This window comes from Pelophylax lessonae (assembly GCF_965119305.1).
Source record: "Pelophylax lessonae genome assembly, chromosome: 3".
NCBI lineage: Eukaryota > Metazoa > Chordata > Amphibia > Anura > Ranidae > Pelophylax > Pelophylax lessonae.
The window spans coordinates 672765793-672793106 of record NC_138770.1 but is presented as its reverse complement, the minus strand read 5'-3'; the positions used below and the strand labels follow the sequence as shown (position 1 = coordinate 672793106).

Genomic DNA, 27314 nt, shown 5'->3' with positions numbered 1-27314 from the left:
GCTGTGTCCAAGGGACACGGCCAACACATAATTTCCCTGATGCGCGTTAGCGGGAGCGCACGGGGAGCCTGTTTCTGGGAGGCCGTTTGTTTGATACTGCTTTGGGACGTCCCAATGGTCAAGAATGACAGGAGCTGTGTCCATCAATAAACAAAAGAGAAAATTGGATTTTTGACTTACCGTAAAATCCATTTCCCTGCTGTTCATTGACGGACACGGCATCAACCCCTCTGTGGAGTTATAATTCTCCTTACACTGCTTGTAACAAAACTGAGTGACTATAGCAGGGAGAGGGACTGCCCATGGGTGTAGCCAGAAGTTTTTTTCTGCCTAGTGTCCTACTCCTGTAGGGGGCAGTATAACCAAATGGTCAAGAATGACAGCAGCTGTGTCCGTCAATGAACATCAGAGAAATGGATTTTACGGTAAGTCAAAAATCCCATTATTTCTAGAGGGGACCCCACGTTTTTTTCTTTTATGGGGTCTCCCATTAACATCTTTATAAGACCTTCATCTGGAATAGGGGTCTGGTATATATTTCTAGGGGGACCCCACACAGGTTTTTTTTATGGGGTTCCCTATTGAGATCTTTATCAGACCTTCATCTGGAATAGGGGTCTGGTATATATTTCTAGGGGGACCCGACACAGGTTTTTTTTATGGGATTCCCTATTGAGATCTTTATCAGACCTTCATCTGGAATAGGGGTCTGGTATATATTTCTAGGGGGACCCGACACGGGTTTTTTTTATGGGATTCCCTATTGAGATCTTTATCAGACCTTCATCTGGAATAGGGGTCTGGTATATATTTCTAGGGGGACCCCACACAGGTTTTTTTATGGGATTCCCTATTGAGATCTTTATCAGACCTTCATCTGGCATAAGTGTCTAGCATAGATGAAAGGAATCTAAGCTGATTTTCTTTACAAAAAAAGTGTCAGAAGCTGTCATTTTCCAACAATTCCAAAAATTATTTGAATCGACTGGTTTTACAGGTTTTTCACTGAAGGCATCTTTATATGCTATTTTTTTTTTTTTTTTAATCACGGGCTCTGTTTGAGTTTACTTTAGAGCAGTGCCATCTTAAGAGCCTTATAGGCCCCCGGGCAATGCAGTGCACTGGGGCCTGCCTACACAATCACCCACGAGAATAAAAATGCAAATTATCGATAAGGCGATATTTATTGGTACCTCCAACAAAATCAGTGTTTAAACAGTAACACAATGAGAGAGAGAGACCACCAGGTAAACTAATCTGGCCCTGGGGGGGCAACAGATGGGAGTGTAAATTGCCTGTGTGTGGTGGGGCTGGGCCCCTTGGCAAGTGGGGCCCCCGGGCAACTGCCAGGCGTGCCCATTCGAAAAGACGGCCCTGCTTTAGAGTGGCTTTCAAACCATATGTTTATACTACTCCCCAGCTGCCAGTGTGAAAGAGCTCTTAATCCCTGTGTGTTCCCTGGTTCCAGCACCACCCTCTCTGGGCCCACTCCAAACTCTCCCAGACATACATACACACTGGAGCTTGAGAGGGAGGTTGCAGAGTGCAGAAAACTTGCCTTCGAAAAGACATGGCATTGTGAAATGCACGTTAAATCTGTCTGCATTGGAATTGATGAAACTTGGAGGAACGGGTAATGCAGGTGTTGACTATAACATAGTTGTAAAGCTTCCTGATAGTGTTCACTGATTGATTTCAGTGGTTGCCGAGAGAAGCTCTTAAAGTGGCGTTAGTTAAAATATATACCTGTTGCCATGGCAGCAACAGCAGGTTAGTGTTTGTGAGAGGTTTGACAGGCCCAGCTGTCATTTCGCACTTCAGAATGTCAATGTAGGGATGAGAGGAGCGATCTTGGCAAAATGGATTTATTTGTAAAAATTGTAATTTTCACCTTAACCAATGAAATTAGCCTCTAACTTTGCATTATGACATTGCTGGAATTTCCTTGAGAACAATGTACCTTAAAAAAAAAAAAAAAAAAAACCTTCCATTGGCAAGCCCTGTGATGGCCCACCAAGCCCTCCCAGCAAAATTTGGTGGATAAGAGCGGCATTCGTAATGTGCCACATTGCATGAAAGGGCCTAATAATGATGCAATTAGTGTGTCGCCGAAAAACATGTAGATAATAGCAGTGTGGTATTTACTGATAGGCCTGCGGGGGGTTTAATTATAGTAATATAGTCATCTAACAGAGCTTACCTGTCAATGTGTGGGCAACAAATTGGCAGTTACTACAATGCATGGTAAACAAATAAGCAAACATTACAATTCACCGCAACAAATGGGCAATTGTACAATACATGGGAAACAAACAAGCAATAGTATTAGTTACAATTTACGGCAACAAATGGGTAATCGTTACAGTACAAGGGAAACAAACAAACAATCATTAATTTGCCAAATGCCTAACAACGATTTACGTCGGCAGTCAGCCCCTCACAGGCAAAGCGACGTAGGTCTACGTCGCTAGCCTGTGAGGCTCTAGGGAGCGAGCGCGCGCCGCCGGAGGCGTGCTCCCGCTCGCTCACGGCCCCCCTCATTTGCGATCAACGGTTACACCGGTAGAAAGGCAGGCGGCTAATGTAAACAAAGCCGCCTGTCATTCTCTCCTGTGTAACAGCAGAGATCATACGGTCCTGCTATGTAGGACCGTAGATCTCTGCTGTTACATGAAAAGCCACATCCAATCACAGTAAGAAGCACACCCCTAGGGACACACTTAACCCCTGCTTCTCAAATAAAGTTAACCCCTTCCCTGCCAGCGTCATTTTTACAGTAACAGTGCATATGTATAGCACTGATTACCGTAGTAATGTCACTGGTACCCCCAAAAGTGTCAAAAATGTCAGTCAAGGGTCCGATCTGTCCGACCGCAATGTCGCAGTCCCGCAAAAAAAAAAATCGCAGATCGCCGCCATTACTCGTTAAAAAAAAAAAAAACTATAAAAATGACAAAAATCTTTCCCTTAGTTAGTAAACGCAATAACTTTTGCGCAAACCAATCAAAATACGCTTTTTGCGATTTTTTTTTTTACCAAACATATGTAGCAGAAAACAAATTGGCCTAAAATGTTAAAAAATTTAGATTTTTACTTTTTTTTCGGGGGGAGTTTCATATAAAAAATGTGAAAAATATTGTTATTTTTGCAAAATTGTCGCTCTTTTTTTGTTTATAGCGCATGATCAAAAAATCGCACAGGTGATCAAATACCACCAAAAGAAAGCTCTGTTTGTGGTAAAAAAAAGGACGTCAATTTCATTTGGGTACAGCGTCGCACGACCGCGCAATTGTCCGTTAAATTCACGCAGTGCCGAATCGCAAAATAGGCCCTGGTCAGGAAAGGGGTAAAATCTTCCGGGACTTAAGTGGTTAAAATAGATAACAAATGGACAATCACTACAATACATGGGAAACAAACAGGCAATCGTGGCAACACGTGGGAGGCAAACAGGCATTTGTGACAATACCAAAGGTAGCAAATGGGTATTCGTTACAATACTTGGGAAAACAAATAGAGCAAGCAATCGTTACAATACACAGCTAGAAATGGGCAATTGATACAATACATAGGAAACGAGTAAGTGATTGTTACAATAGACAAGAATGAATGGGAAATCATTACAATACAGAGGAAGCAAAGAGGCAATCATGACAACAAGTGGGAGGCAAATAGGCAATTGGGACAATACAAGGGGTAACAAATGGGCAATGATTACAAAACGCAGGAAAAGAAACAGGAAACTGGGCAACAAAGGGGTATTTGGTACAATTTGTCATGTTTCTATCTATATTAGGGATTGTAAACGATCACCTTGTGAAACAACCCATTTAGAGCCGGTTCACACTGAGGCGATCCGTCTTCGGGGGGCGACCTGTGAAGTCGCGGTGCACCGCTGTGCACCGCAACTTCGGCGCAACTTGCAGGGACTTCACATAATGGAAGTCTATGCGAGTCGCTCCCAGGTCGCCCCAAAGTAGTACAGGACCCTTTTTCTAAGTCGGAGCGACTTGTGTCGCTCCTATTAGAACCGGTCCTGTACTACTCAATGGACCGGGACCTACCGCGACTTGTCAGGCTGACAAGTAGCTTGACAAGTCGCGCTAGTCTGAATGGGCTCTTAGTTTAAAATAGAAATCAAAAGCAAAACATTTTTGTATAGATATAAAAAAGAGACAATTATAAATTCCACGTTTTTTTAATAAATGATCACATTCCCTCTAGGCTCAGCTGCATAGGAGCTGGGGGAGGAGAAGTAGCAGCACAATGAGCTTCCCAGGAAATGACTGTGGACTCAGAACAAGTCTGATCATTGGAGGAGAGCAGGCTGAGTTCCAAGCACAACTGGCCACGTGGTGCTCTCATGCTTTGCGTGGTCAGTTTCTAATTGGAGAGCAAAGGGACTGGCAGAAGCACCAGGGATTTAACACAGAGGAAGCAATACAAAGAGAACAGGAGATTTTCTCATACATGCATACATGTACATGGTACAATAGGCATATATCAGGAATATGAAATGCTGGGGTAAGAAACACTTCAAGTCATGTATGTCCCCAGCTAACCAGGGATCTACCAGGATAGTTAGAAGAAGCCACAGGCAGGGCTTTTTTCGTGGGAACTCGGGGGGAATGCAGTTCTGACACCTCCAGAACTGAATGTATGTAATGGCGAGGGGTGCTTGAGTGTCTATTGATGTTTGGTGCTGTGAGATCTATTGTCACTGTGGAAATCCATTGCCGATGAAGGGATCTATTGTAGCTGGGGAGCCTCTTATGTTTCTGGGGAGTCTTATCTTGCCGGGGGGAATCTACTGTTGTGGGAGGGGTCTATTGTTGCTGGCTGCTGGATGGTCTGTTAATGCTGGCTGCTGGGAGATCTATTTTTAGTCTATTGTTCCTGGGGTAGATCTGTTGTTGCTAGAGGGGTTGTTACAGGGGTCATATTGTTGCTGGGGGAGAATCTATAATTTCTGGGGGTCTATTATTGCTGAGGGTATCTATTTTTGCTGGGGGTCTTTTTTTTGCTGGGGTGGGGGGGGACTATTTTTGATGGATCTATTGTTGCTGGCTGCAGGGGATCTATTTTACTGATTTTATTGTTATAATTATGCATTTCAAACAAATTACTTAGCACCACAAAATGTCAATAAATTCAGTTTTCTGTAAAAGGGGCAGTGCTGGGAAGTGGGTAAGGTGTGGAACTAGGGGACGGTGCTCGAAGGATGGTAGGGGGCGGAGACCAGGTTGACAAGGAAGTGGGGACTCTGGGAATTCCGGAGCTGTGTGCCATGCATGCACTGTTCTGACCATGCCGCCGCAGCCATTGTTTTACAGGCACTTTTCTCCAGCTACGGGCAGGAGAAAAGTGCCCTGTTTTTACGGGCTGTCTCCGTAAATCTATGGGCGGTTGGCAACAATGGTGGGGAGATCCTGCACCTATTTTCTGAAAAAAAAAAAATCCCTACCCACAGGCAGGGGCTGACTGGCAAATGTCGGCACAGGGGACAAGTACAAACCAGAGGCCCAGGGTGCAGCGACTCGGCCTCCCCCGCTCTCTCTCTTCCTGGCCTCCTCCTGACCCTCATTCCAGGCTGAAGCCCTGCTCCAGGTACTCTCAACTCACCGTCCAAATCCGATTTTCTGACCTGGCTAGTAGGGGCGGTTGGGGGGAGCTGGGACATCTCGGTCAGGGCTGGCTGGAGGAGGAGAGTCTCCAGTGGGGCATGGAAGCGGCCTTTGCTCAGACACAGTTTACACCATCCATCCTGGGGGAGAGGCCTGCGCTCTGTCCTTGACTTTACCCCCCACTCAGTAGGTCAGCAATGGGGACTTTTTACTTCTCTTCACCAGGAATCCTTTAGGCATGTCTGTGGCAGAAGCGGTGCAGCCTTTTTATGGGTTATCATAGTAGCCCGAGGGGGAGTTGCCACCCTGCCCCCTCGCCCAGTCCTCCCCTGCCCACAGGAGCCATTTAAATACAATACTATCCCTATAAAAACTACCAATTTCACTTTCCTCATTGACTATATGTGTATCTATAACCCAAAAACTTTTTTTTTTTGTTTACTAAAGCAATATACAGATTATATTGTGGTGTCCTTTTCTATAAATAAAACGGTCAAATTTCTTCTAATTTCAGGCCAACATGAAGGGTACAAGCACCGCAATCGTGGAGGCGAAGGATATGAGGAAGGGAGTCCTCCAGAGGTATCGGCTCACTGATCTCAAGATTCCCCAGAATTATGAGATCAAAGTTACGCCAATCACGGCCTTCGGACTTGGAGATCCCGCCACACGCATCATCCGATACACAGAGCGTAGGTACCCTATTGCCACTCTATACAGCTGTTGTGTTGTTGTACATATTGTGGTTTTTACCTTTCTTATACTGAATTTCTCTTCTCTTATACAAGAAGCTGTTAGCAACCTCCGTCGCCCACAGGTGCTCCAAGATGGTGACAACTAAGTGAAAAGAAGTCTGTGTAAATGTAAAGGGCCCTATCACACAAAACTGATTAGCTGTTTGCAGAATCTTTGGAGAACAATCCAACCACATTACACTCACGTTGTCAAAGCTTTTATAGTACTAAAATGGTTTTTGCCAGAAATCCCACCTGGCCAAGTATCTATGTTGGTCTTAAAATTGACCCCTGTATCTGTGTGGATACCCATTGGGTGGTAGGCCCAGGCTATACTTTCGGGCCAAGACTTATGCTCAGCTTGACATTAAACCTGACCTCAAACCCCTGTCATTCAACTGTCAAATGGCAAAGCCTCTACTGCCCCATGTGATAGGTGAATGAGTGGACGTGGTCATTAGCCTAGGATCCAAGGGGCTCTACAGAGGTGAATGAGAAGATGTGGTCATTAGCCTAAGACTCAAGGGGCTATACTGAGGTGAATGAAAGGATATGGTCATTAGCCTAGGATCCAAAGGGCTCTACAGAGGTGAATGAGAGGAAGTGGGACCCTGTGCAGCCTACCAGACCGTACCCTGGTAACCCTATGATCTAATGGGGCCCAGAACAGTGCCTGCCTTCTCCATATAAAGGGCCACCATGAGAATCATGGGACCCTATGCAGCCTACCTGACAATGCCCGGGTAACCCTACTGACCCAATGGGGCCCAGGACAAAGCCTGCCACCTCTGTACACACAGGGCAACCATTAGAAATCATGGGACCCTGTGCAGCCTACGTGACCCTGCCCGGGTAACCCTACTGACCCAATGGGGCCCAGGACAAAGCCTGCCACCTCTGTACACACAGGGCAACCATTAGAAATCATAGGACCCTGTGCAGCCTACGTGACCATGCCCGGGTAACCCTACTGACCCAATTGGGCCCAGGAAAAAGCCTGCCTCCTCTGTGCACACAGGGCCACCATTAGAAATCATGACACCCTATGCAGCCTACCTGGCCATACCCAGGTAACCCTACTGACCCAATGGGGCCCTGGACAAAGCCTGCCTCCTCTGTACACACAGGGCCACCATTAGAAATCACAGAGCCCTGTACAGCCTACGTGACCTTCACTGATAGGGGTTTAAGGCAGTCCTCCTGTACCAGGCCCAGGCACCATAAGGTCAGCAGGAAGGCCCAAGCCCAGTAAAGAAGGACTGCTTGTACCCTCCTATCAGTAGCCTTGACCATAGCCCCAATCCTAAACCTATTAGGTCTTCTAACTTTTACAAACTACCAAGTAAGAAAGCCTAAACCAATTAACTATGATACAACTCAACCTGACACGACGAAATGGCAGGACAAATTTGAGCCACAATATAACAATGACAACATATTCATTGCTGAAACAAAATGAACCGTGTACCTGCAGATAAAAAATAAATATGATACTTTCCCTGAAAGCAGCAGAAGAATAGATGAGCTAGTAATACGGAGCACTCGGGATCTTACGTTGGCCTGACACTGGTGAAGTCATCTTTGGGGTCTTGGCTTGGTTCTGGTGTTATTTGGTAGACCTGGGCTTGTGGTTCCCTTCTCTCTTGGTAAACATGTCACATCCTATTACACATCAGTGTATGTGTGGAGAGACCACTATCGAATGTTTTCACCACATTCCTGCTCCTTTTCCGACCCGTTTCCCATCAACGTCTCCTGTGAGGGGACTTGGCTGGGCGGATGGCCGCAGACCAGTGACGCGTAATGCCTGAGAGATGAAAAGAGTGTGTGTGAGCGAGCCGGCCCCACAGCCTACGTTACAATACCTCTGAGTCATCGTGCTGAATAATTTATATCTCTCAAATTAACCCATTTCAGCCTAGGACACAGATATATGTCAGGGGCTTGTCTACAGCGTTAGATAACCCAGGTAGTGATTCCACAGAAAAAAAAATGTGTGTGTGTATATATATATATATATATATATACACACACATACACCAACTAAATGCCATTTGGGTCACCATTTATATGACCAAAACTGGCTTTTATTAAAGATGTATTTAGAGCCCCAGAGGAGCTAACACTCTAATGTCTATGGACCATTTCTAATTTCCATTTCTAATGGACCATTTCTTTCTTCAGTGCCCCTTCAATATAGAAGTCTATAAGCGGGTGGGTGGGGCTCTGGATATCTCTTTCCTTCCCCGCTTGAGTTATGCGGAGTGGTCGTACGGGTCTTTTGCGACGCATCGGGATTTTGATTTTGAGACAATTTTTTTAGTTAGCTTAGTAGTCTGTTTCTTCACGTGGAATGCACGGTGTCAGGTTTCCACTCCGAAAAAAGTCCTTCCTGTCGAGGTGGTGGTGCACAACATTCTGGGTGAGGTTGGGAAGATTCGGAGTCTAGAGAAAGACGTGGCAGCTAGAAGCCTGAACAAAGACGTGGAGGAATGTCAGGTCCCCGTAGCTTCTGTCTGTCAGTCTCTGGGTGTGCGGTTGTCTTTCTGTTGTTTCACGTCCCCTAGATTTTTATAGGTCAGATTTTTGGAAAAAGGCTGCATGCATGGGATCAATGTGATATTCGTTTCTTAGCCTGAGGGGGTATTTTGGTGGAGGTTAGGGCTTTGTTGCGCATTATAATAATAGTAACTCATATCTTGGTTTGTATACTGTATTTGGCTCTGTTTATGTTTTCTGACAAAAAAGCTATTTTTTTGTTTTTTTTATGCTGAAGTAGGCTACTTTTTGTTTTTTTACATATCATTTATTTATTCTGGTTATATATTTGTTTTTATTATGTTGTATGTTTGTAAGATTTTTAAAAAACAAAACGTTACACTCTAATGTCTAAAATGTCCTCCCACAGTTATATACACGTATTATTATACCTTTATATAGTTCTGACATACAGTGGTGAAAAAAATTATTTGATCCTCTGCAGATTTTGTAAGTTTTCCCGAGGGGTCTATAACTATCCCAATGAGGGGTCTATAAATATCCCAATGAGGGGTCTATAACTGTTATCATAGGTGTATTTTAGGTGTGTTTTAAATGATAGAGACAGAATATCAACCAAAAAAAACATAAAACAAATTAGGGATAGACCGATATGGTTTTTTCAGGGCCGATACCGATATTTTGGTCACAACGTATCGGTATTGGCCCATATGGGCCGATATTTTGTACATTTAAAGTTTTGAAAAATAAAGACAATTTTTGACACATATCTGGTACTGAACATGTCAATTTTTGTTTAATGCTTAATGGCTGGCTTGTTGGGACCCTGTGGTGGGTGGCTGGCTGTCTGGCACCCTGTGGTGGGTGGCTGGCTGTCTGGCACCCTGTGGTGGGTGGCTGGCTTGCTGGCACCCTGTGGTGGGTGGGTGGCTGACTGGCTGGCACCCTGTGCTGGGTGGGTGGGTGGCTGGCTGGCACCCTGTGGTAGGTGTCTGGCTGGTACAGGGCCTGTGGGCGGCTGGCTGGTACAGTGCCTGTGGCTGGCTGGCACAGGGCCTGTGGGTGGCTGGCTGGTACAGGGCCTGTGGGTGGCTGTCTGTCTGGCACCCTGTGGTGGGTGGCTGGCTGGCACCCTGTGGTGGGTGGCACCCTGTGGGTGGCTGGCTGGTACAGGGCCTGTGGGTGGCTGGCTGGCTGGTACAGGGCCTGTGGGTGGCTGTCTGTCTGGCACCCTGTCTGTGGGTGTCTGTCTGTCTGGCACCCTGTGGTGAGTATCTGGCTGGCTGGCACCCTGTGGTGGGTGTCTGGCTGGCTGGCTGGCACCCTGTGGTGGGTGTCTGGCTGGCTGGCACCCTGTGGGTGGCTGGCTGGTACAGGGCCTGTGGGTGGCTGGCTGGCTGGTACAGGGCCTGTGGGTGGCTGGCTCGCTGGTACAGTGCCTGTGGCTGGCTGGTACAGGAGGGAGGAGGGATTTTGGTCCACTCTTCTTTACAGATCTTCTCTAAATCCTTAAGGTTTCTTAGTTGTCTCTTGGCAACTTGAAGTTTCAGCTCCCTCCATAAACGTTCTATAGGATTAAGGTCCGCAGACTAGCATGGCCACTCTATGACCTTAACCACCTCAATACTGGGGTATTCCAATCTCAGGCAGCTTTCCGATCATGTGACAGCCAATCACGGAAGTCGCATGATCATAAACCCCGCCCCCACCTCCCGACATACTAAACCCCTTAAAGGGCTGGGAGGCACCGGCTCCAAGGGGTTCATCACTTCAATACAGTGCACTTTCACACCCTTCCTTCCCAGACCAATTTTCAGCTTTCAGTGCTCTCACACTTTGAATGACAATTACTCAGTCATGCTACACTGTACCCAAATGAAATTTTAATAATTTCAATCACACAAATAGAGCTTTCTTTTGGTGGTATTTATTTACCACTGGGGTTTTTATTTTTGCTATATAAGCAAAAAAAGAAATCCAATAAAATCAAATTTTGTCATAAATTACATTTCTTTCGTAAAAAAAAAAAAAAAAACTGGAATGGCCCGTGGGACTTTTAAAGAGACAGATACCCAATATTAAAATGAAATACATGTATTGCACATCATATTTTAAAAACAATGATAACAACATGGTGAATTCATCAAGAGAAAAAACATCAATAAATAATGAAATACAAATACAAGCTATATTCAACTTCATATGTGGATAATGATTTGTATTGTATAGATCCTGTTGTACACAATACCATATAGAAGCGTCAGTCTGTGCTGCATGAATCTCAATGCGTTTCGCGGAATGTTAGATTCGCTTCATCAGGAAAAGCCCAGATGTGTATCTAAAGGTAAAGAAACATAATAAGAAACCTTGACTATCAAAGGGATAAAAAAAAGGGGGTGGGGGGAGAGGAGAGAAAAATTGTTCCACTCATATTCAAGTCTTAAAACGTACAAATAATGCAGCAATATGGATTGTTGCAAATGACCCAACAAGGGTCTAAAATATTCCAACGGTCATGGTCATTCCATCAAAAGAAGTTGTCGATAGAGATAACGGAAGAAATCCCCCCAAAAAATATATAAAGGTGTGTGAATCTCACCCCCCCCCCCCCAGGAGTTGGGGAGGGAAGGAAAGTCCGGTCACAGGCAAATCTCCAGCATTCCATAAAAAAAAAAAAAAAAAAACACGTTTTTTTTTTGTTTGCTTTTTTTGTGATTGGCCACATACAGAGGTCCAACATTCAAGTAGCACCGTCAAGTGTTCTAGGAGCATAAAGTACACATTTAATTTCTTGTGATTTACCTATCACATTTGTGAAGGCCCTGGATAATTTTTTAGCCATATGGACAGATGTGCGCAGATGATTCCTGGGACAGATGTGTGACAGATGTTGATTTCTGGGATGTGGCAGGTGTTCACTGGGACAGATGTGGCAGATGTTCACTAGGACAGATGTGGTACATGGTCAATGGGACAGATGTGGCAGATCATGGACAGATGTGGCAGATCATGGACAGATGTGGCAGATCAATGACAGATGTGGCAGATCAATGACAGATGTGGCAGATGATTATGGACAGATGTGGCAGATGATTATGGACAGATGTGGCATATGATTATGGACAGATGTGGCAGAGGATCACGGACAGATGTTACAGATGATTACAGACAAATGTGCCAGATGATTACTGACAGATGTGGCAGATGATGTGTGCCAGATGATTACAGACAGATGTGGCAGATGATCACTCACAGATGTGGCAGATGTGCACCAGATGATCATGGACAGATGTGGAAGATGATCATGGACAGATGTGGCAGATGATCACAGACAGACGTGGCAGATGATGTGCTCCAGATGATCATGGAGAGATGTGGCAGATGATCATGGAGAGATGTGGCAGATGATCACGGACAGATGTGGCAGATGATCACGGACAGATGTGGCAGATGATCATGGACAGATGTGCCAGATGTTCATTGGGACAGAGGCACACCGGGATTGTGCAGCTGCGCGATCTCGCTCCTTTTAAAGGACGTTCAGGAATGTCCACTCAGAAGAAGGAAGCGCCCACCTGGCCATATATGTGCAGTGGCCGGGGGGGAGGAGGTTTGAGACCCCTGATTTAGATGTTCATTGGCAAACTTCAGATGGTCCTGTACATGTGCCATCTTGAGGAGGGGGACCTTGTGGATGCTGAAGGATTTTAATCAATGGCGGCGTATTGTGTTACCGATGGTTTGTTTGGTGACTGTGCCCCAACTTCCTTGGGATCATTCACAAGCTCCTACCATGTAGTTCTGGGATGATCCCTCACTTTTCTCATGATCATGATTTATCCCATTAGGCAAAATCTATCATGGAGCTCCAGACCGAGGGTGAATAAAGGTTCTTGCTGATGGTCTTGTAGCCCATTCCAGCCTTCTACAGGTCTACAGGTCTACAATCTTGTCCCTGGCATCCTTTGACAGCTCTTTAGTCTTGCCCATGATGGTGAGGTTTGAATGGAAGAAAGCGATTCTATGGACAGGTGTCTTTTATACACATAACTAATTGTAATTAGGAGCACCTTCCTACATTGACAGGACGAATCTGCGTACCACATGAGCACATACTGTAGCCAGTCTGTGGGAGCCAGAATTATTGTTGATTGGTAGGGGATCAAATACTTATTTTACTCACTGAACTGCAACTCAATTTGTATCATGTGTTTTTTCTGGCTTTTTGGTTGATATTTTGTCTCTATCATTTAAAATACACCTCTGATAAAAAATCATAGAGCCTTCATTTCTTTGTAAGTTGGCAAACTTACAAAATCTGCAGGGGAGCAAATAATTATTTTCTCCACTGTATAACACAGTGCTGTACAGAGAACACTTAGCCGGTCACATCCAGTCTCTGTACCAGAGGAGCTTACACTCTAATGTCCTACCACAGTCACGCACTATTATTATTTTACATTTATATAGCCCTGATGTATACGGCAGTGCTGTACAGAGCACACTGAGCCAGTCACATCGATCTCTGCACCAGTATACCATAGTACTGTACAGAGAACACTGAGCCAGTCATATTAGTCTCTGTACCAGAGGAGCTTACACTCTAATGTCCCCCAACAATCACACACTTTTATTATACATTTACTGTATATAGCTCTGACAAATACCGTAGTCCTATACAGAGAACACTCAGCCACGCTATTATTATCATACATTTATATAGCTCTGACATATACCGTAGTGCTGTACAGAGAACACTGAGCCAGTCACATCAGTCTCTGCACCAGAGGAGCTTACACTCTAATGCCCCCCCCAGTCACACCTTATTATTATTATACATTTATATAGCTCTTACATATACTGCAGTGCTGTACAGAGAACACTGAGCCAGTCGCATCCGTCTCTGTACCAGAGGAGCTTACATTCTAATCTTCCACCACAGTCACACACTATTATTATTATTATTATTATTATACATTTATATAGCTCTGACGTATACCGCAGTGCTGTACAGAGAACACTGAGCCAGTCATATTATTCTCTGTACCAGAGGAGCTTACACTCTAATGTCCCCCCACAGTCACACACTATTATTATTGTATATTTATATAGCTGTGACATATACCGCAGTGCTGTATGGGGAACACTGAGCCAGTCACATCAGTCTCTGTAGCAGAGGGGCTTACACTCTAATGTCCCCCCCACAGTCACACACTATTATTATTATACATTTATATAGCTCTGACATATACCGCAGTGCTGTACAGAGTCACATCCATCTCTGTACCAGAGGAGCTTACACTCTAATGTCCCCCCACAGTCACACACTATTATTATTATTATACATTTATATAGCTCTTACATATACTGCAGGGGTGTACAGAGAACACTGAGCCAGTCACATCAATCTCTGTACCAGAAGAGCTTACACTCTAATGTCCCCCCACAGTCACACACTATTATTATACATTTATATAGCTCTGACATATACCGCAGTGCTGTACAGAGAACACTGAGCCAGTCACATCAGTCTCTGAACCAGAAGAGCTTACACTCTACTGTCATGTGCACCAAGGACAGTTTTGATCTTAAGCTAATTAATCTGCCATATTTAATTGAAGAAGAACCATGCAAACTTGGGGATACAAACTCCATGCCTAAACGGCCATTGAAAGCTTATGTCTGTAACCCCGGGGGCCATTACTCTGCCTGCCGTATACTGGGAATGTGAATCTAATTGAAGGTAATTAGAAATGGCCTTCGTCCAGTGGAGTGTTGTACAATATACTGTCTATAAATGTGTCGCACATATCAGATGCTGGTTGCTATAGTGGGATCCCGCAGCCTGGCACCCCTCCCCTTCCCCCAATACACCTGTAAATAATCCCTACCCGTCCCTGCGCGGTATAGCGGGAGCTCAGTCCGCCATTGTTTGCAGCTCGCTCCATGTTAATGCGGATTTATGGCCTGCGCTACCCTTCCAAGGAGAGACAGAAATCTCCTCTCTCAGCACCGGGCTGGCCAAGGCCTGTTTGTTTCTTATCACAGGACAATAAAATCCTTTTATGTCCCTCATATTGCTGAGGCTTTGCAGTTCGCCGATAGATTTAAGCTCTTTCCTTCGTGACGCTCGGCCTGCAGTCCCAGCACTTTATTGTCCTCACCGTGACCCCCCAAAGGGGATTATTGCAGGACAGAGGGATTTGGGGTGAAGGCCATTCCCCAAGGACGATTCCAAATCTCTAATGTGAGCAAATACAAGCGATTTAATTGCTATAGTCGCTGGCGATTTGTCGCTAAGATGTGATTTGTTGCTCCTACAGGTAAAAATAAAACAATTGCCTACCGGGGCACTTTTTAACTTTTCACTAAAATGCCAAAAATCTGCATTTTTTGCTAGAAATTACTTTAAACCTCAAAAAATGATATATTTTCTGAAAGCAAAGGCCTTGAAGAATAAATGGTGGCAGTTGCAATTCTTTATATTGTACAATATTTTCACAGCCGTTTATTAAACTTGGGGCTTTATGTCAGCAGGAACGCAGTTCCGGCACTTTCAGCATCGAATATACACTGTATTACCAAAAGTATTGGGACGCCTTCCTTTACACACACATGAACTTCAATGGCATCCCAGTCTTAAGCCTCGTACACACGCATCGATTATTGGCCGGGAATTTTCGGCCAATGTCCGATCGGCCGATTTTCGGCTTGTTAGTATGATGCTTTCGACAACCGACTCCGACTTTTCGGCCGAATAAAATCTGGTGTGCATGCTATAAGATTTTTATTTGGCCGTCACCACAACGACCGATTTTCCGTCAGTCAGTACAGATTTCGGCAGACAAAAAATCTGATGAGCAACACTGGGCATGCTCAGAGAAGAAAAAACACGGAAAGTAAACCAGCACATGACATCACTTCTGAAGTAGATTTTTGTTGGCCGAGAAAATTTGTGTGCAGTCTAGGCACATTCCAACCAACAAAACACAACTCTGGACAAAAGTCGGACGATCGGTCGGCCGATAATCGTTGCGTGTGTATGAGGCATTAGTCCGTAGGGTTCAATATTGAGTTGGCCCACCCTTTGCAGCTTTAACAGCTTCAACTCTTCTGGAAAGGCTGTCCACAAGGTTTAGGAGTGTGTCTATGGGAATGTTTGACCATTCTTCCAGAAGCTCATTCGTGAGGTCAGGCACTGATATTGGACCAGAAGGTCTGACTCGCAGTCTCGGCTCTAGTTCATCCCAAAGGTGTTCCATTGGGTTGAGGTCCGGACTCTGTGTAGACCAGTCAAGTTCCTCCACCCGAACTCGCTCATCCATGTCTTTATGTACCTTGCTTTGTGCACTGGTGCGCAGTCATGTTGGAACAGGAAGGGGCCATCCCCAAACTCCTCCCACAAAGTTGGGAGCATGAAATTGTCCAAAATGTCTTGGTATGCTGATGCCTTAAGAGTTCCTTCATTGGAACTAGGGGGCCAAGCCCCACCCCTGAAAAACAACCCCACACCATAATCCCCCCTCCACCAAATGCTTTGGAGGGGTGGCCCAATACTTTTGGCAATATAGTGTGGATGAGTGAATTTGGGGTGGAGGAACTCGACTGGCTTACACAGAGTCCTGACCTCTCTCACTGAATATTGTCAAAAGTATTGGGACGCCTGCCTTTACACACACATGAACTTTAATGGCATCCCAGTCTTAGTCCGTAGGGTTCAATATTGAGTTGGCCCACCCTTTGCAGCTATAACAGCTTCAACTCTATTGGGAAGGCTGTCCACAAGGTTTAGGAGTGTGTCTATGGGAATGTTTGAGCATTCTTCCAGAAGCGCATTTGTGAGGTCAGGTTCACCCCAAAGGTATTCCATTGGGTTGAGGTCCGGACTCTGTATAGGCCAGTCAAGTTCCTCCACCCCAAACTCACTCATCCATGTCTTTATGGCCCTTGTTTGTTGCACTGGTGCACAGTCATGTTGGAATAGGAAGGGGCCATCCCCAAACTCTTCCCACAAAGTTGGAAACTCGACTGGCCTACACAGTGTGCTGACCTCTCTCATTGAATATTGTCAAAAGTATTGGGACGCCTGCCTTTACACACACATGAACTTTAATCGCATCCCAGTCTTAGTCTGTAGGGTTCAATATTGAGTTGGCCCACTCTTTGCAGCTATAACAGCTTCAACTCTTCTGGGAAGGCTGTCCACAAGGTTTAGAACTGTGTCTATGGGAATGTTTGACCATTCTTCCTGAAGCGCATTTGTAAGGTCAGGCACTGATATTGGACGAGAAGGTCTGACTCGCAGTCTCCGCTCTAGTTCATCCCAAATGTGTTCTATCGGGTTGAGGACAGGCCAGTCAAGTTCCTCCACCCCAAACTCGCTCATCCATGACTTTATGGACCTTGCTTTGTGCACTAGTGGGCAGTCATGTTAGAACAGGAAGGGGCCATCCCCAAACTCCTCCCACAAGGTTGGGGGCATGAAATTGTCCAAAATGTCTTGGTATGCTGACTCCTAAAGTTTTCCCTTCACTGGAACTAAGGGGCCAAGCCCCTCAGATATGCAATCCAAACAAGTCCCAATAAATAAAATATTTTAATGTTTTTTTTTTTTGTCTGCAACTTAAAATATTCATCATTATTTGAAAACCAATTCTCTGATATGAAACACGTTATAAGTAAATTATTCTCTAATATTATTATGATTATTTTTTTTTTTTACTGTCAATGTCTTTTTTTTTATATAAGTTCTATAACTTAAAACAAATACTAAATTATATATCATATTATCTTCCAGCTATCAATTACCCAAACCCAAGTGGTGAGTATTGCACCAGTGTCTCCAACCATCATCACCAATCACTGCCATCTCCATTCTCCATAATATATAGAGACCCAACAGCCATCCATCACCTCAACAGCTTCATCCTCTGCCATTCCTAGTCTATTCTCTGTCTACTGTAATCATTTGCTATTACTTGTAGTCAGTGCCATCACCTCTGTCCACTTCCATCTCCCTTCCATATTGTATTCAGCATACCCGGCTATCATCATATCAATCCACTATCATCTCTGTACTCTATTGTAGCTAGTTTAAACAACTGTCATTTCTTCCATCCGTTGCCACCTCCCTTCCTTAGCCCTCGTTTACATCAGTGTGCAGAGATGTGAGTTCTGTTCTCTATGTGCCCTGTTCACACAACATTAGTATCATGTGCGGATTTTTTCTGCACTGGAATCTGCAATGCGTATAAAACTCACTGAAACGAGCATAAAAAATGATGTAAAATGATGTCTCTGCTAGTGAAATCTGCATGTTTTTTTCCATCAGTTTTTCTGCACATATGGTGTGAACGAGGCCTTAATGTATCTGGTGTACTCAGTAACCATCACCTCCATCCACTGCCAGCTCCCTTCCTTATTTAATCATTTCCCTTTTGGATTAATCAAGCATTCTGATTCTGATTATTGTATTTAAAGTACCCAACTACCATCACTTCCATCCACTGCCATAACCTTTCCAAACTGTATCAAGTGTACCCAACTACCATCACTTCCATCCACTGCCATCTCCCTTTCCTGTTGTATCTAGTGTATCTAACCGCCATTACCTCCATCCACTACCATCTCCTTTCCTTATTGTTTCTAATGTACCCAACTGCCATCACCCCCATCCACTACCATCTCCCTTTTGAACTGTATCTAGTTTACTCCACTACCATCACCCTCATCCACTGCCATTTCCCTTATCGATTGTATCTAGTATACCCAACTACCATCACTGCCATCTACTGCCATTTCCCTTACCTATTGTATCTAGTGTGTGTCCAACTGCCATCACCTTTGTCTACTGACATTTCCCTTCCCTATTTTATCTAGTTTACCCAACTACCATCACCTCCATCCACTGCCATTTCCCGTACCTATTGTATCTAGAGTACCCAACTGCCATCACCTCCATCAACTACCATCTCCTCTCTGAACTGTATTTAGTGTACCCAACTGTCATCACATCTATCTACTGCCATCTACCTTATGAACTGTGTCTAGTTTACCCAACTGCCAACACCTCCATCCACTGCCATTTCCCTTAACCATTGTATCTAGTATATACAACTACCATCACCTCCATCCACTGCCATTTCTCTTACCTATTGGACCTAGTGTGTGTCCCACTGCCACCACCTTTATCTACTGACATTTCCTTTCCCTATTTGATCTAGTTTACCCAACTGCCATCACCTCCATCCACAGCCATTTTCCTTACCTATTGCATCTAGAGTACCCAACTACCATCACTTCCATCCACTGCCATCTCCCTTTCCTGTTGTATCTAGTGTATCTAACCGCCATTACCTCCATCCACTACCATCTCCTTTCCTTATTGTTTCTAATGTACCCAACTGCCATCACCCCCATCCACTACCATCTCCCTTTTGAACTGTATCTAGTTTACTCCACTACCATCACCCTCATCCACTGCCATTTCCCTTATCGATTGTATCTAGTATACCCAACTACCATCACTGCCATCTACTGCCATTTCCCTTACCTATTGTATCTAGTGTGTGTCCAACTGCCATCACCTTTGTCTACTGACATTTCCCTTCCCTATTTTATCTAGTTTACCCAACTACCATCACCTCCATCCACTGCCATTTCCCGTACCTATTGTATCTAGAGTACCCAACTGCCATCACCTCCATCAACTACCATCTCCTCTCTGAACTGTATTTAGTGTACCCAACTGTCATCACATCTATCTACTGCCATCTACCTTATGAACTGTGTCTAGTTTACCCAACTGCCAACACCTCCATCCACTGCCATTTCCCTTAACCATTGTATCTAGTATATACAACTACCATCACCTCCATCCACTGCCATTTTTCTTACCTATTGGACCTAGTGTGTGTCCCACTGCCACCACCTTTATCTACTGACATTTCCTTTCCCTATTTGATCTAGTTTACCCAACTGCCATCACCTCCATCCACAGCCATTTTCCTTACCTATTGCATCTAGAGTACCCAACTGCCATCACCTCCATCTACTGCCATCTACCTTATGAACTGTGTCTAGTTTACCCAACTGTCAACACCTCCATCCACTGCCATTTCCCTTAACCATTGTATCTAGTACCCAACTACCATCACCTCCATCCACTGCCATTTCCCTTAGGCTACGTTCCAATGTCAGCGTAGCGATCGCGGGCAGAATCACTGCGATTCTGCCTGCGATCCGGAAATCATTGCAAATCGCGGGACGCCTGTGCGTTGCCTGTGATTTGCAATAGCACGCCAAACGCTGTGCGATGTTGCCGCGATTTGCGCCTGCCAAATCACGGTAACATCGCGCAAAAAAATCACGGGGCGCATGACGCCCCAAAGAAGCTCTTGTACCTTTTTTGGGCGTCATGCGTCCCGCGATTTTTTTTGCGCAATGTTACCGCGATTCGGCACGCGCAAATCGCGGCAACATCGCACAGCATTTGGGGTGCTATTGCAAATCACGGGCAACGCACAGGCGTCCCGCGATTTGCAATGATTTCCGGATCGTGGGCAGAATCGTGGTGATTCTGCCCGCGATCGCTACGCTGACATGTGAATGAAGCCTTACTGATTGTATCGCGAGTACCGAAATGCCATCACTTTTTTCTAATGACAAATCACTTCCTTATTGTATCTAGAGTATCCAACTGCCTTCACCTCCATTCACTGCTATCTCCCTTCCCTATTGTATTAGCACACTCAACTGTCATCTGCTTCATCAAAAGCCATCTCCCTTTCATATTGTATCTAGAGTACCCAATTGCCGTCAAATACATCTACTGACATTTCCTTTCCGAACTGTATCTAGTTTACCAAACTGCCATCACCTCCATCCACTGCCATCTCCCTTCCCTATTGAATCTTGTTTATCCAAATGTCCCCACCTACATCCACTGTCATCTTCCTTCTATATTGTATTTAATTTACACAACTGCAGCACCTACATCCACTGTCATCTCCATTATCTATTGTATCTAGTTCACCCAGCTTTCCTCATCTCCATCCGCCGTCATCGCCCTTCCATATTGTATCTGTTATACCCAACTGCCATCACCTCCATCCACTGCCAGATACCTTCCATATTGTATCTAGTGTATTAACTGCCATCATCTCTGCCATTCCTTTTCGTTACTGTATTTATTGTACCCAAATGCCTTTGAAGAAAATATTGCAAGCAAGTACAGGTCTCTCTGTTTGATATACCTATAGTTACTCTCAGTCTAGGTTTAGACCTGCATCTAAATTGCTGCTCCTCTGAAAAGCGCAGTGATACAAGCACTTGGATTTAAAGGCAAACCTTGATTGATAGGTCATACTTAGTCTTGGTCTTGGTTTAAAGCACCAATGGTTAATTAAAGGTGTAGCACTGATCCAAAATAAGTGCAAACAGACGCCCAAGTCCATATTTAGAAGGAAGAAATTCCCAAATACAGTGTCCACTCCACACCAATAAATTGCATAGGGTGCAACCAGAAGAGCCACCACCGAGTTCAATAACACTGACTCTTACCAGATAGCCAAGACCCTCATCACAAAGGTCATGGAAAGCAGAGATCTTTACACAAGATACTGGTAGCCAGGAAGCCTCTCCCAACGTTCTCTACCACAGCAGTCAGTCTCACTCCTCATGCACTGTATAGCTCTCCATTCCAATTTGCAGCTGCGGTTATTTTCTAAAACTGTAAGATCCAAATGTAACTTCCATGGCAGACATGTCTTCTGTAGTCAGTTGGCCTCTAGGATGCCATGGAAGTTACATTTGGATCTTACAGTTTTAGAAAATAACCGCAGCTGCAAATTGGAATGGAGAGCTATAGAGTGCTTGAGGAGTGAGACTGACTGCCGTGGTAGAGAACATTGGGAGAGGCTTCCTGGCTACCAGTATCCTGTGTAAAGATCTCTGCTTTCCATGACCTTTGTGATGAGGGTCTTGGCTATCTGGTAAGAGTCAGTGTTTTCGAACTCGGTGGTGGCTCTTCTGGTTGCACCCTAAGCAATTTATCGGTGTGGAGTGGACACTGTATTTGGGACTTTCTGCCTTCTATATACAGTGTATTGCGAAATTCTGCCCCCTTGAACTTTGCGACCTTTTGCCACATTTCAGGCTTCAAACATAAAGATATAAAACTGTAATGTTTTTTGTGAAGAATCAACAAGTGGGACACAATCATGAAGTGGAACGAAATTTATTGGATATTTCAAACTTTTTTAACAAATAAAAAACTGAAAAATTGGGCGTGCAAAATTATTCAGCCCCCGTAATTTAATACTTTGTAGCGCCACCTTTTGCTGCGATTACAGCTGTAAGTCGCTTGGGGTATGTCTCTATCAGTTTTGCACATCGAGAGACTGAAATTTTTGCCCATTCCTCTTTGCAAAGCAGCTCGAGCTCAGTGAGGTTGGATGGAGAGCGTTTGTGAACAGCAGTTTTCAGTTCTTTCCACAGATTCTTGATTGGATTCAGGTCTGGGCTTTGACTTGGCCATTCTAACACCTGGATATGTTTATTTGTGAACCATTCCATTGTAGATTTTGCTTTATGTTTTCGATCATTGTCTTGTTGGAAGACAAATCTCCGTCCCAGTCTCAGGTCTTTTGCAGACTCCATCAGGTTTTCTTCCAGAATGGTCCTGTATTTGGCTCCATCCATCTTCCCATCAATTTTAACCATCTTCCCTGTCCCTGCTGAAGAAAAGCAGGCCCAAACCATGATGCTGCCACCACCATGTTTGACAGTGGGGATGGTGTGTTCAGGGTGATGAGCTGTGTTGCTTTTATGCCAAACATAACGTTTTGCATTGTTGCCAAAAAGTTTGATTTGGGTTTCATCTGACCAGAGCACCTTCTTCCACATGTTTGGTGTCTCCCAGGTGGCTTGTGGCAAACTTTAAACGACACTTTTTATGGATATCTTTAAGAAATGTCTTTCTTCTTGCCACTCTTCCATAAAGGCCAGATTTGTGCAGTATACGACTGATTGTTGTCCTATGGACAGAGTCTCCCACCTCAGCTGTAGATCTCTGCAGTTCATCCAGAGTGATCATGGGCCTCTTGGCTGCATCTCTGATCAGTCTTCTCCTTGTATGAGCTGAAAGTTTAGAGGGACGGCCAGGTCTTCGTAGATTTGCAGTGGTCTGATACTCCTTCCATTTCAATATTATCGCTTGCACAGTGCTCCTTGGGATGTTTAAAGCTTGGCAAATCTTTTTGTATCCAAATCCGGCTTTAAACTTCTCCACAACAGTATCTCGGACCTGCCTGGTGTGTTCCTTGTTCTTCATGATGCTCTCTGCGCTTTAAACGGACCTCTGAGACTATCACAGTGCAGGTGCATTTATACGGAGACTTGATTACACGCAGGTGGATTCTATTTATCATCATCATTAGTCATTTAGGTCAACATTGGATCATTCAGAGATCCTCACTGAACTTCTGGAGAGAGTTTGCTGCACTGAAAGTAAAGGGGCTGAATAATTTTGCACGCCCAATTTTTCAGTTTTTTTATTTGTTAACAAAGTTTGAAATATCCAATAAATTTCATTCCACTTCATGATTGTGTCTCACTTGTTGTTGATTATTCACAAAAAAATTACAGTTTTATATCTTTATGTTTGAAGCCTGAAATGTGGCAAAAGGTCGAAAAGTTCAAGGGACCGAATACTTTCGCATTGCACTGTATATGGACGTAGTAGCCCATAGCATCTAATATGAACTTACTGCAGTTGCCAAACCAGTACAAGGTGGATTGTGGTTGATCCCTATGGGTTACAGGACAAACGAATGAACCCTTATACGCTGTATGATTTGGCCTGTGTTATTTAATTTTTTTTTTATTGTATTGCAAAGCAGGTTGAGTTTTGATATTATTTGAAGTGAATATGAGGCTGAACAATTTACAACGATGCTTTTTAAAACAATGAGTGGTGGGACACATTGAAACGTAACTTGTGCACATGCCAGGACTAATTATATATCGGTGAAATGTCAGGAGCCATGTAGGGGTGATGAGCAGAAATGCTGCCATTTAATAGTAAATCACATTATTGATTTTATGGTGTCTTGTGGGGTTATGTGGGAAGAAAACACCTTTTCTGAAATGCACATTTTCTATTTGATCCACAAATTCTAAATATTTCACACTTTCCGTCTTTCATCTATTTTTAATCTTGACACAAAAGCGGCACAGTCTGTTGCTCTGTAATGGTAGATTTTCCTCTGTATTGAATGGCACAGCTATACCGATGACATTAGTTACTGCACAGAGGCGTGGAAGGCGGCCCCAGAGACATACACCAGGGTAAATGAAGCTAAAGGGCAATGCTAGGCAGATCTTTAGAGTTACAATATATACATGTGGAAAAGTTTTGTAGACATCTGATCATCAAACCTATATGAGCTTCTTGGATATTCCATTGCAATGCGATGGCTGTTATAGAGTTGTTGGACCTTCCATTGCAGCTACATCAGCCTTCACTCCTGTGGGAAGGCTTTCTGCAAGATTTTGTATCATGTCTGTGGGAGATAGCACCAATTCAGCTAAAAGAACACTTGTGAGGTCAGGAAGATGTCTAATAAGGTTGAGGTCTCTATGGAGGACACTCAAGTTACTCAACACCAAACTGGTCAAACCATGCCTTGATACATGGTTAACCACTTTACCACCGGAGGATTTTGCTGTCTTACGTCCAGGCCACTTTTTGTGATTCGGCGCTGTGCGACTTTAACTGACAATTGCGCGGTCGTGCGACGCCGTACCCAAACGAAATTTACGTCCTTTTTTTCCCACAAACAGAGCTTTCTTGTGGTGGTATTTGGTCACCTGTGCGATTTTTACTTTTTGCGCTATAAACAAAAAAGTGCGTTTATTTTGAAAAAAATAACAATATTTTTAACATTTTTTTTATATGAAATTCCCCCCAAAAAAATGTAAAAATCAAATTTTTTTTAAATTTTTGGCCAATTTGTTTTCTGCTACCTATGTTTGGTAACAAAAATCACAATAAGCATATTTTGATTGGTTTGCGCAAAAGTTATTGCGTTTACTAACTAAGGGAAAGATTTCTGTCATTTTTGGTGTTTTTTTTTTTTAACGAGTAATGGCGGCGATCTGCGATTTTTTTTTTTTTTGCGGGACTGCGACATTGCGGCGGACAGATCGGACCCTTAACTGACATTTTTGACACTTTTGGGGGTACCAGTGACATTACTACAGTAATCAGTGCTATACATATGCACTGTTACTGTAAAAATGACACTGGCAGGGAAGGGGTTAACTTTATTTGAGAGGGAGGGGTGGTGTGTGTCCCTAGGGGCGTGATTCTAACTGTGATTTGCTGTGGCTTGAGCTGTAGGAACAATGATCAACGGTCCTACATAGTAGAACCGTATGATCATTGTTTCTACACAGGGGAGAATGACAGGCGGCTTGTGTACATTAGCCGCCTGCCTTTCTCCCTCTCCACCGACAATCGCAAGTGACCGGCGGACATCGGGTCCGCCGGTCACACGCGCGGGGGGGGGGGGGGTCCGTGACCGCGCGGGAGCGTGCCTCCGGCGGTGCGCGCTCGCTCCCCAGAGCCTCACAGGCTAGCGACGTAGACCTACGCCGCTCTGCCTGTGAGGGGCTGACTGCCGCAGTAAATCTACTGTGAGCAGTCGGCAAGTGGTTAAAGAACACTTGTGAGGTCAGGAAGATGTCTAATAAGGTTGAGGTCTCTATGGAGGACACTCAAGTTACTCCACATCAAACTGGTCAAACCATGCCTTGATACATAGTTACATAGTAGTTGAGGTTGAATAAAGACAATAGTCCATCCAGTTCAACCTGTGTAGGTGTGTGTGGCTGTAATCATCTCCCATACCCCTGAATGTTCTGATCCTTGAGATGTACGTCCAAGAGTCTATTGAAAGGCACCATACTTCCCGCAGAAACCACCTCTTGTGGTAGAGAATTCCACAATCTTGTAGCCCCTAACAATAAAGAACCCCCTGCGTTGCCTGAGGTTAAAATGCTTCTCCTCTAATCGCATTGTATGCCCTCGAGTCCTCATGCAATCCTTTCGACTGAATAGATTTTTTTCTATGCTGAGATCACCATTGAGGTATTTATAAATTGCTATCATAGATTGAACCGGTTTAGTAAAAAATGACTTAACAAAGAATCATTTTAAAGCAACTAATACGTCATTGTGTAATCCACAATTGCCCATAAGTAAATAGCAACTGTTGCACTATATGGTCAAAAGTCTATGGAAACCTGACCATCATCATTGGTCATTCCATTCCAAAGCCATGGCCATTAATATGGAGTTTCTCCCACCTCCTCCATGACCAGTAATATGAAGTTGTTCTCCCCCCCCCCCCCCCCATGGCCACTAAAATGTAGTTGGTCTGTCTTTGTGTCTAGAACCTCCTCCACTCTTCTGGGAAGGCATTCTACAAGATTTTGGAGGGTGTCTGTGGGAATTTGTTTCATTTGTGAGGTCAGGTACTGATGTTGGCTCACGATTTGCATTCCAGTTCATTTCAAAGTTGTTCAGTAGGGTTGAGGTCAGGACTCTCAAGTTCCTCCACACCTAACTGGTCACACCATGTCTTAATGGAGCTGGCTTGGTACACAGGGCACAGTCATGATGGAACAGAAAAGGGTCTTCTACCAACAGTAGACCATATGAGTTGGTGGACATCCCATTACAAAATCATGGCTATTACTATGGAGCTGACCCCTTGTGACTATTAGAGCCTCCATTCTAATGGGCAGACTTTCTACAAGACTCTGCGATCGTCGGTGCAGAGGGAGAAAGGCAGGCGGCTGATGTAAACAAGCCGCCTGTCCTTCTCCCCTGTGTAGGAATAGTGATCATACGGTTCTACTATGTAGGACCATTGATCACTGTTCCTACACCTCAAGCCACAGCCAATCACAGTTAGAATCACGCCCCTAGGGACACACATAACCCCTCCTTCTCAAATAAAGTTAACCACTTCACTACCAGTGTCATTTTACAGTAACAGTGCATATGTATAGCACTGATTACTGTAGAATTGTCACTGGTACCCCCAAAAGTGTCAAAAATGTCAGTCAAGGGTCCGATCTGTCCGCCGCAATGTCGCAGTACCGCAAAAAAATCGCAGATCGCCACCATTACGCGTTAAAAAAACAACAACAAAAATGACAAATCTTTCCCTTTGTTAGTAAACGCGATAACTTTTGCGCAAACCAATCAAAATACGCTTTTTGCGAGTTTTTTTTTTCCAAACATATGTAGCATAAAACAAATTGGCCGAAAATGTTAAAAAATTTTGATTTTTACTTTTTTTTGGGAATTTCATATATAGATAAATGTGAAAAATATTGTTATTTTTGCAAAATTGAATCTGTTTTTTTGTTTATAGCGCATGATCAA

At 44.2% G+C, this 27314-nt stretch overlaps 1 protein-coding gene across 3 annotated transcripts in view; it reads left to right on the top strand.

Annotated features, from left to right (window-relative positions):
* Window positions 1-27314, top strand: part of MDGA1 (MAM domain containing glycosylphosphatidylinositol anchor 1) — a 498204-nt gene that overhangs the window by 377622 nt on the left and 93268 nt on the right. For 2 of the 3 annotated variants that reach the window (XM_082251647.1, XM_082251645.1), the window contains 2 exons: window positions 6139-6316; window positions 17655-17678. In XM_082251647.1, the coding sequence (XP_082107773.1) occupies window positions 6139-6316; window positions 17655-17678 (202 nt within the window). The remainder of the gene's footprint in view (window positions 1-6138; window positions 6317-17654; window positions 17679-27314) is intronic. The other variant, XM_082251646.1, reaches the window with a different exon arrangement.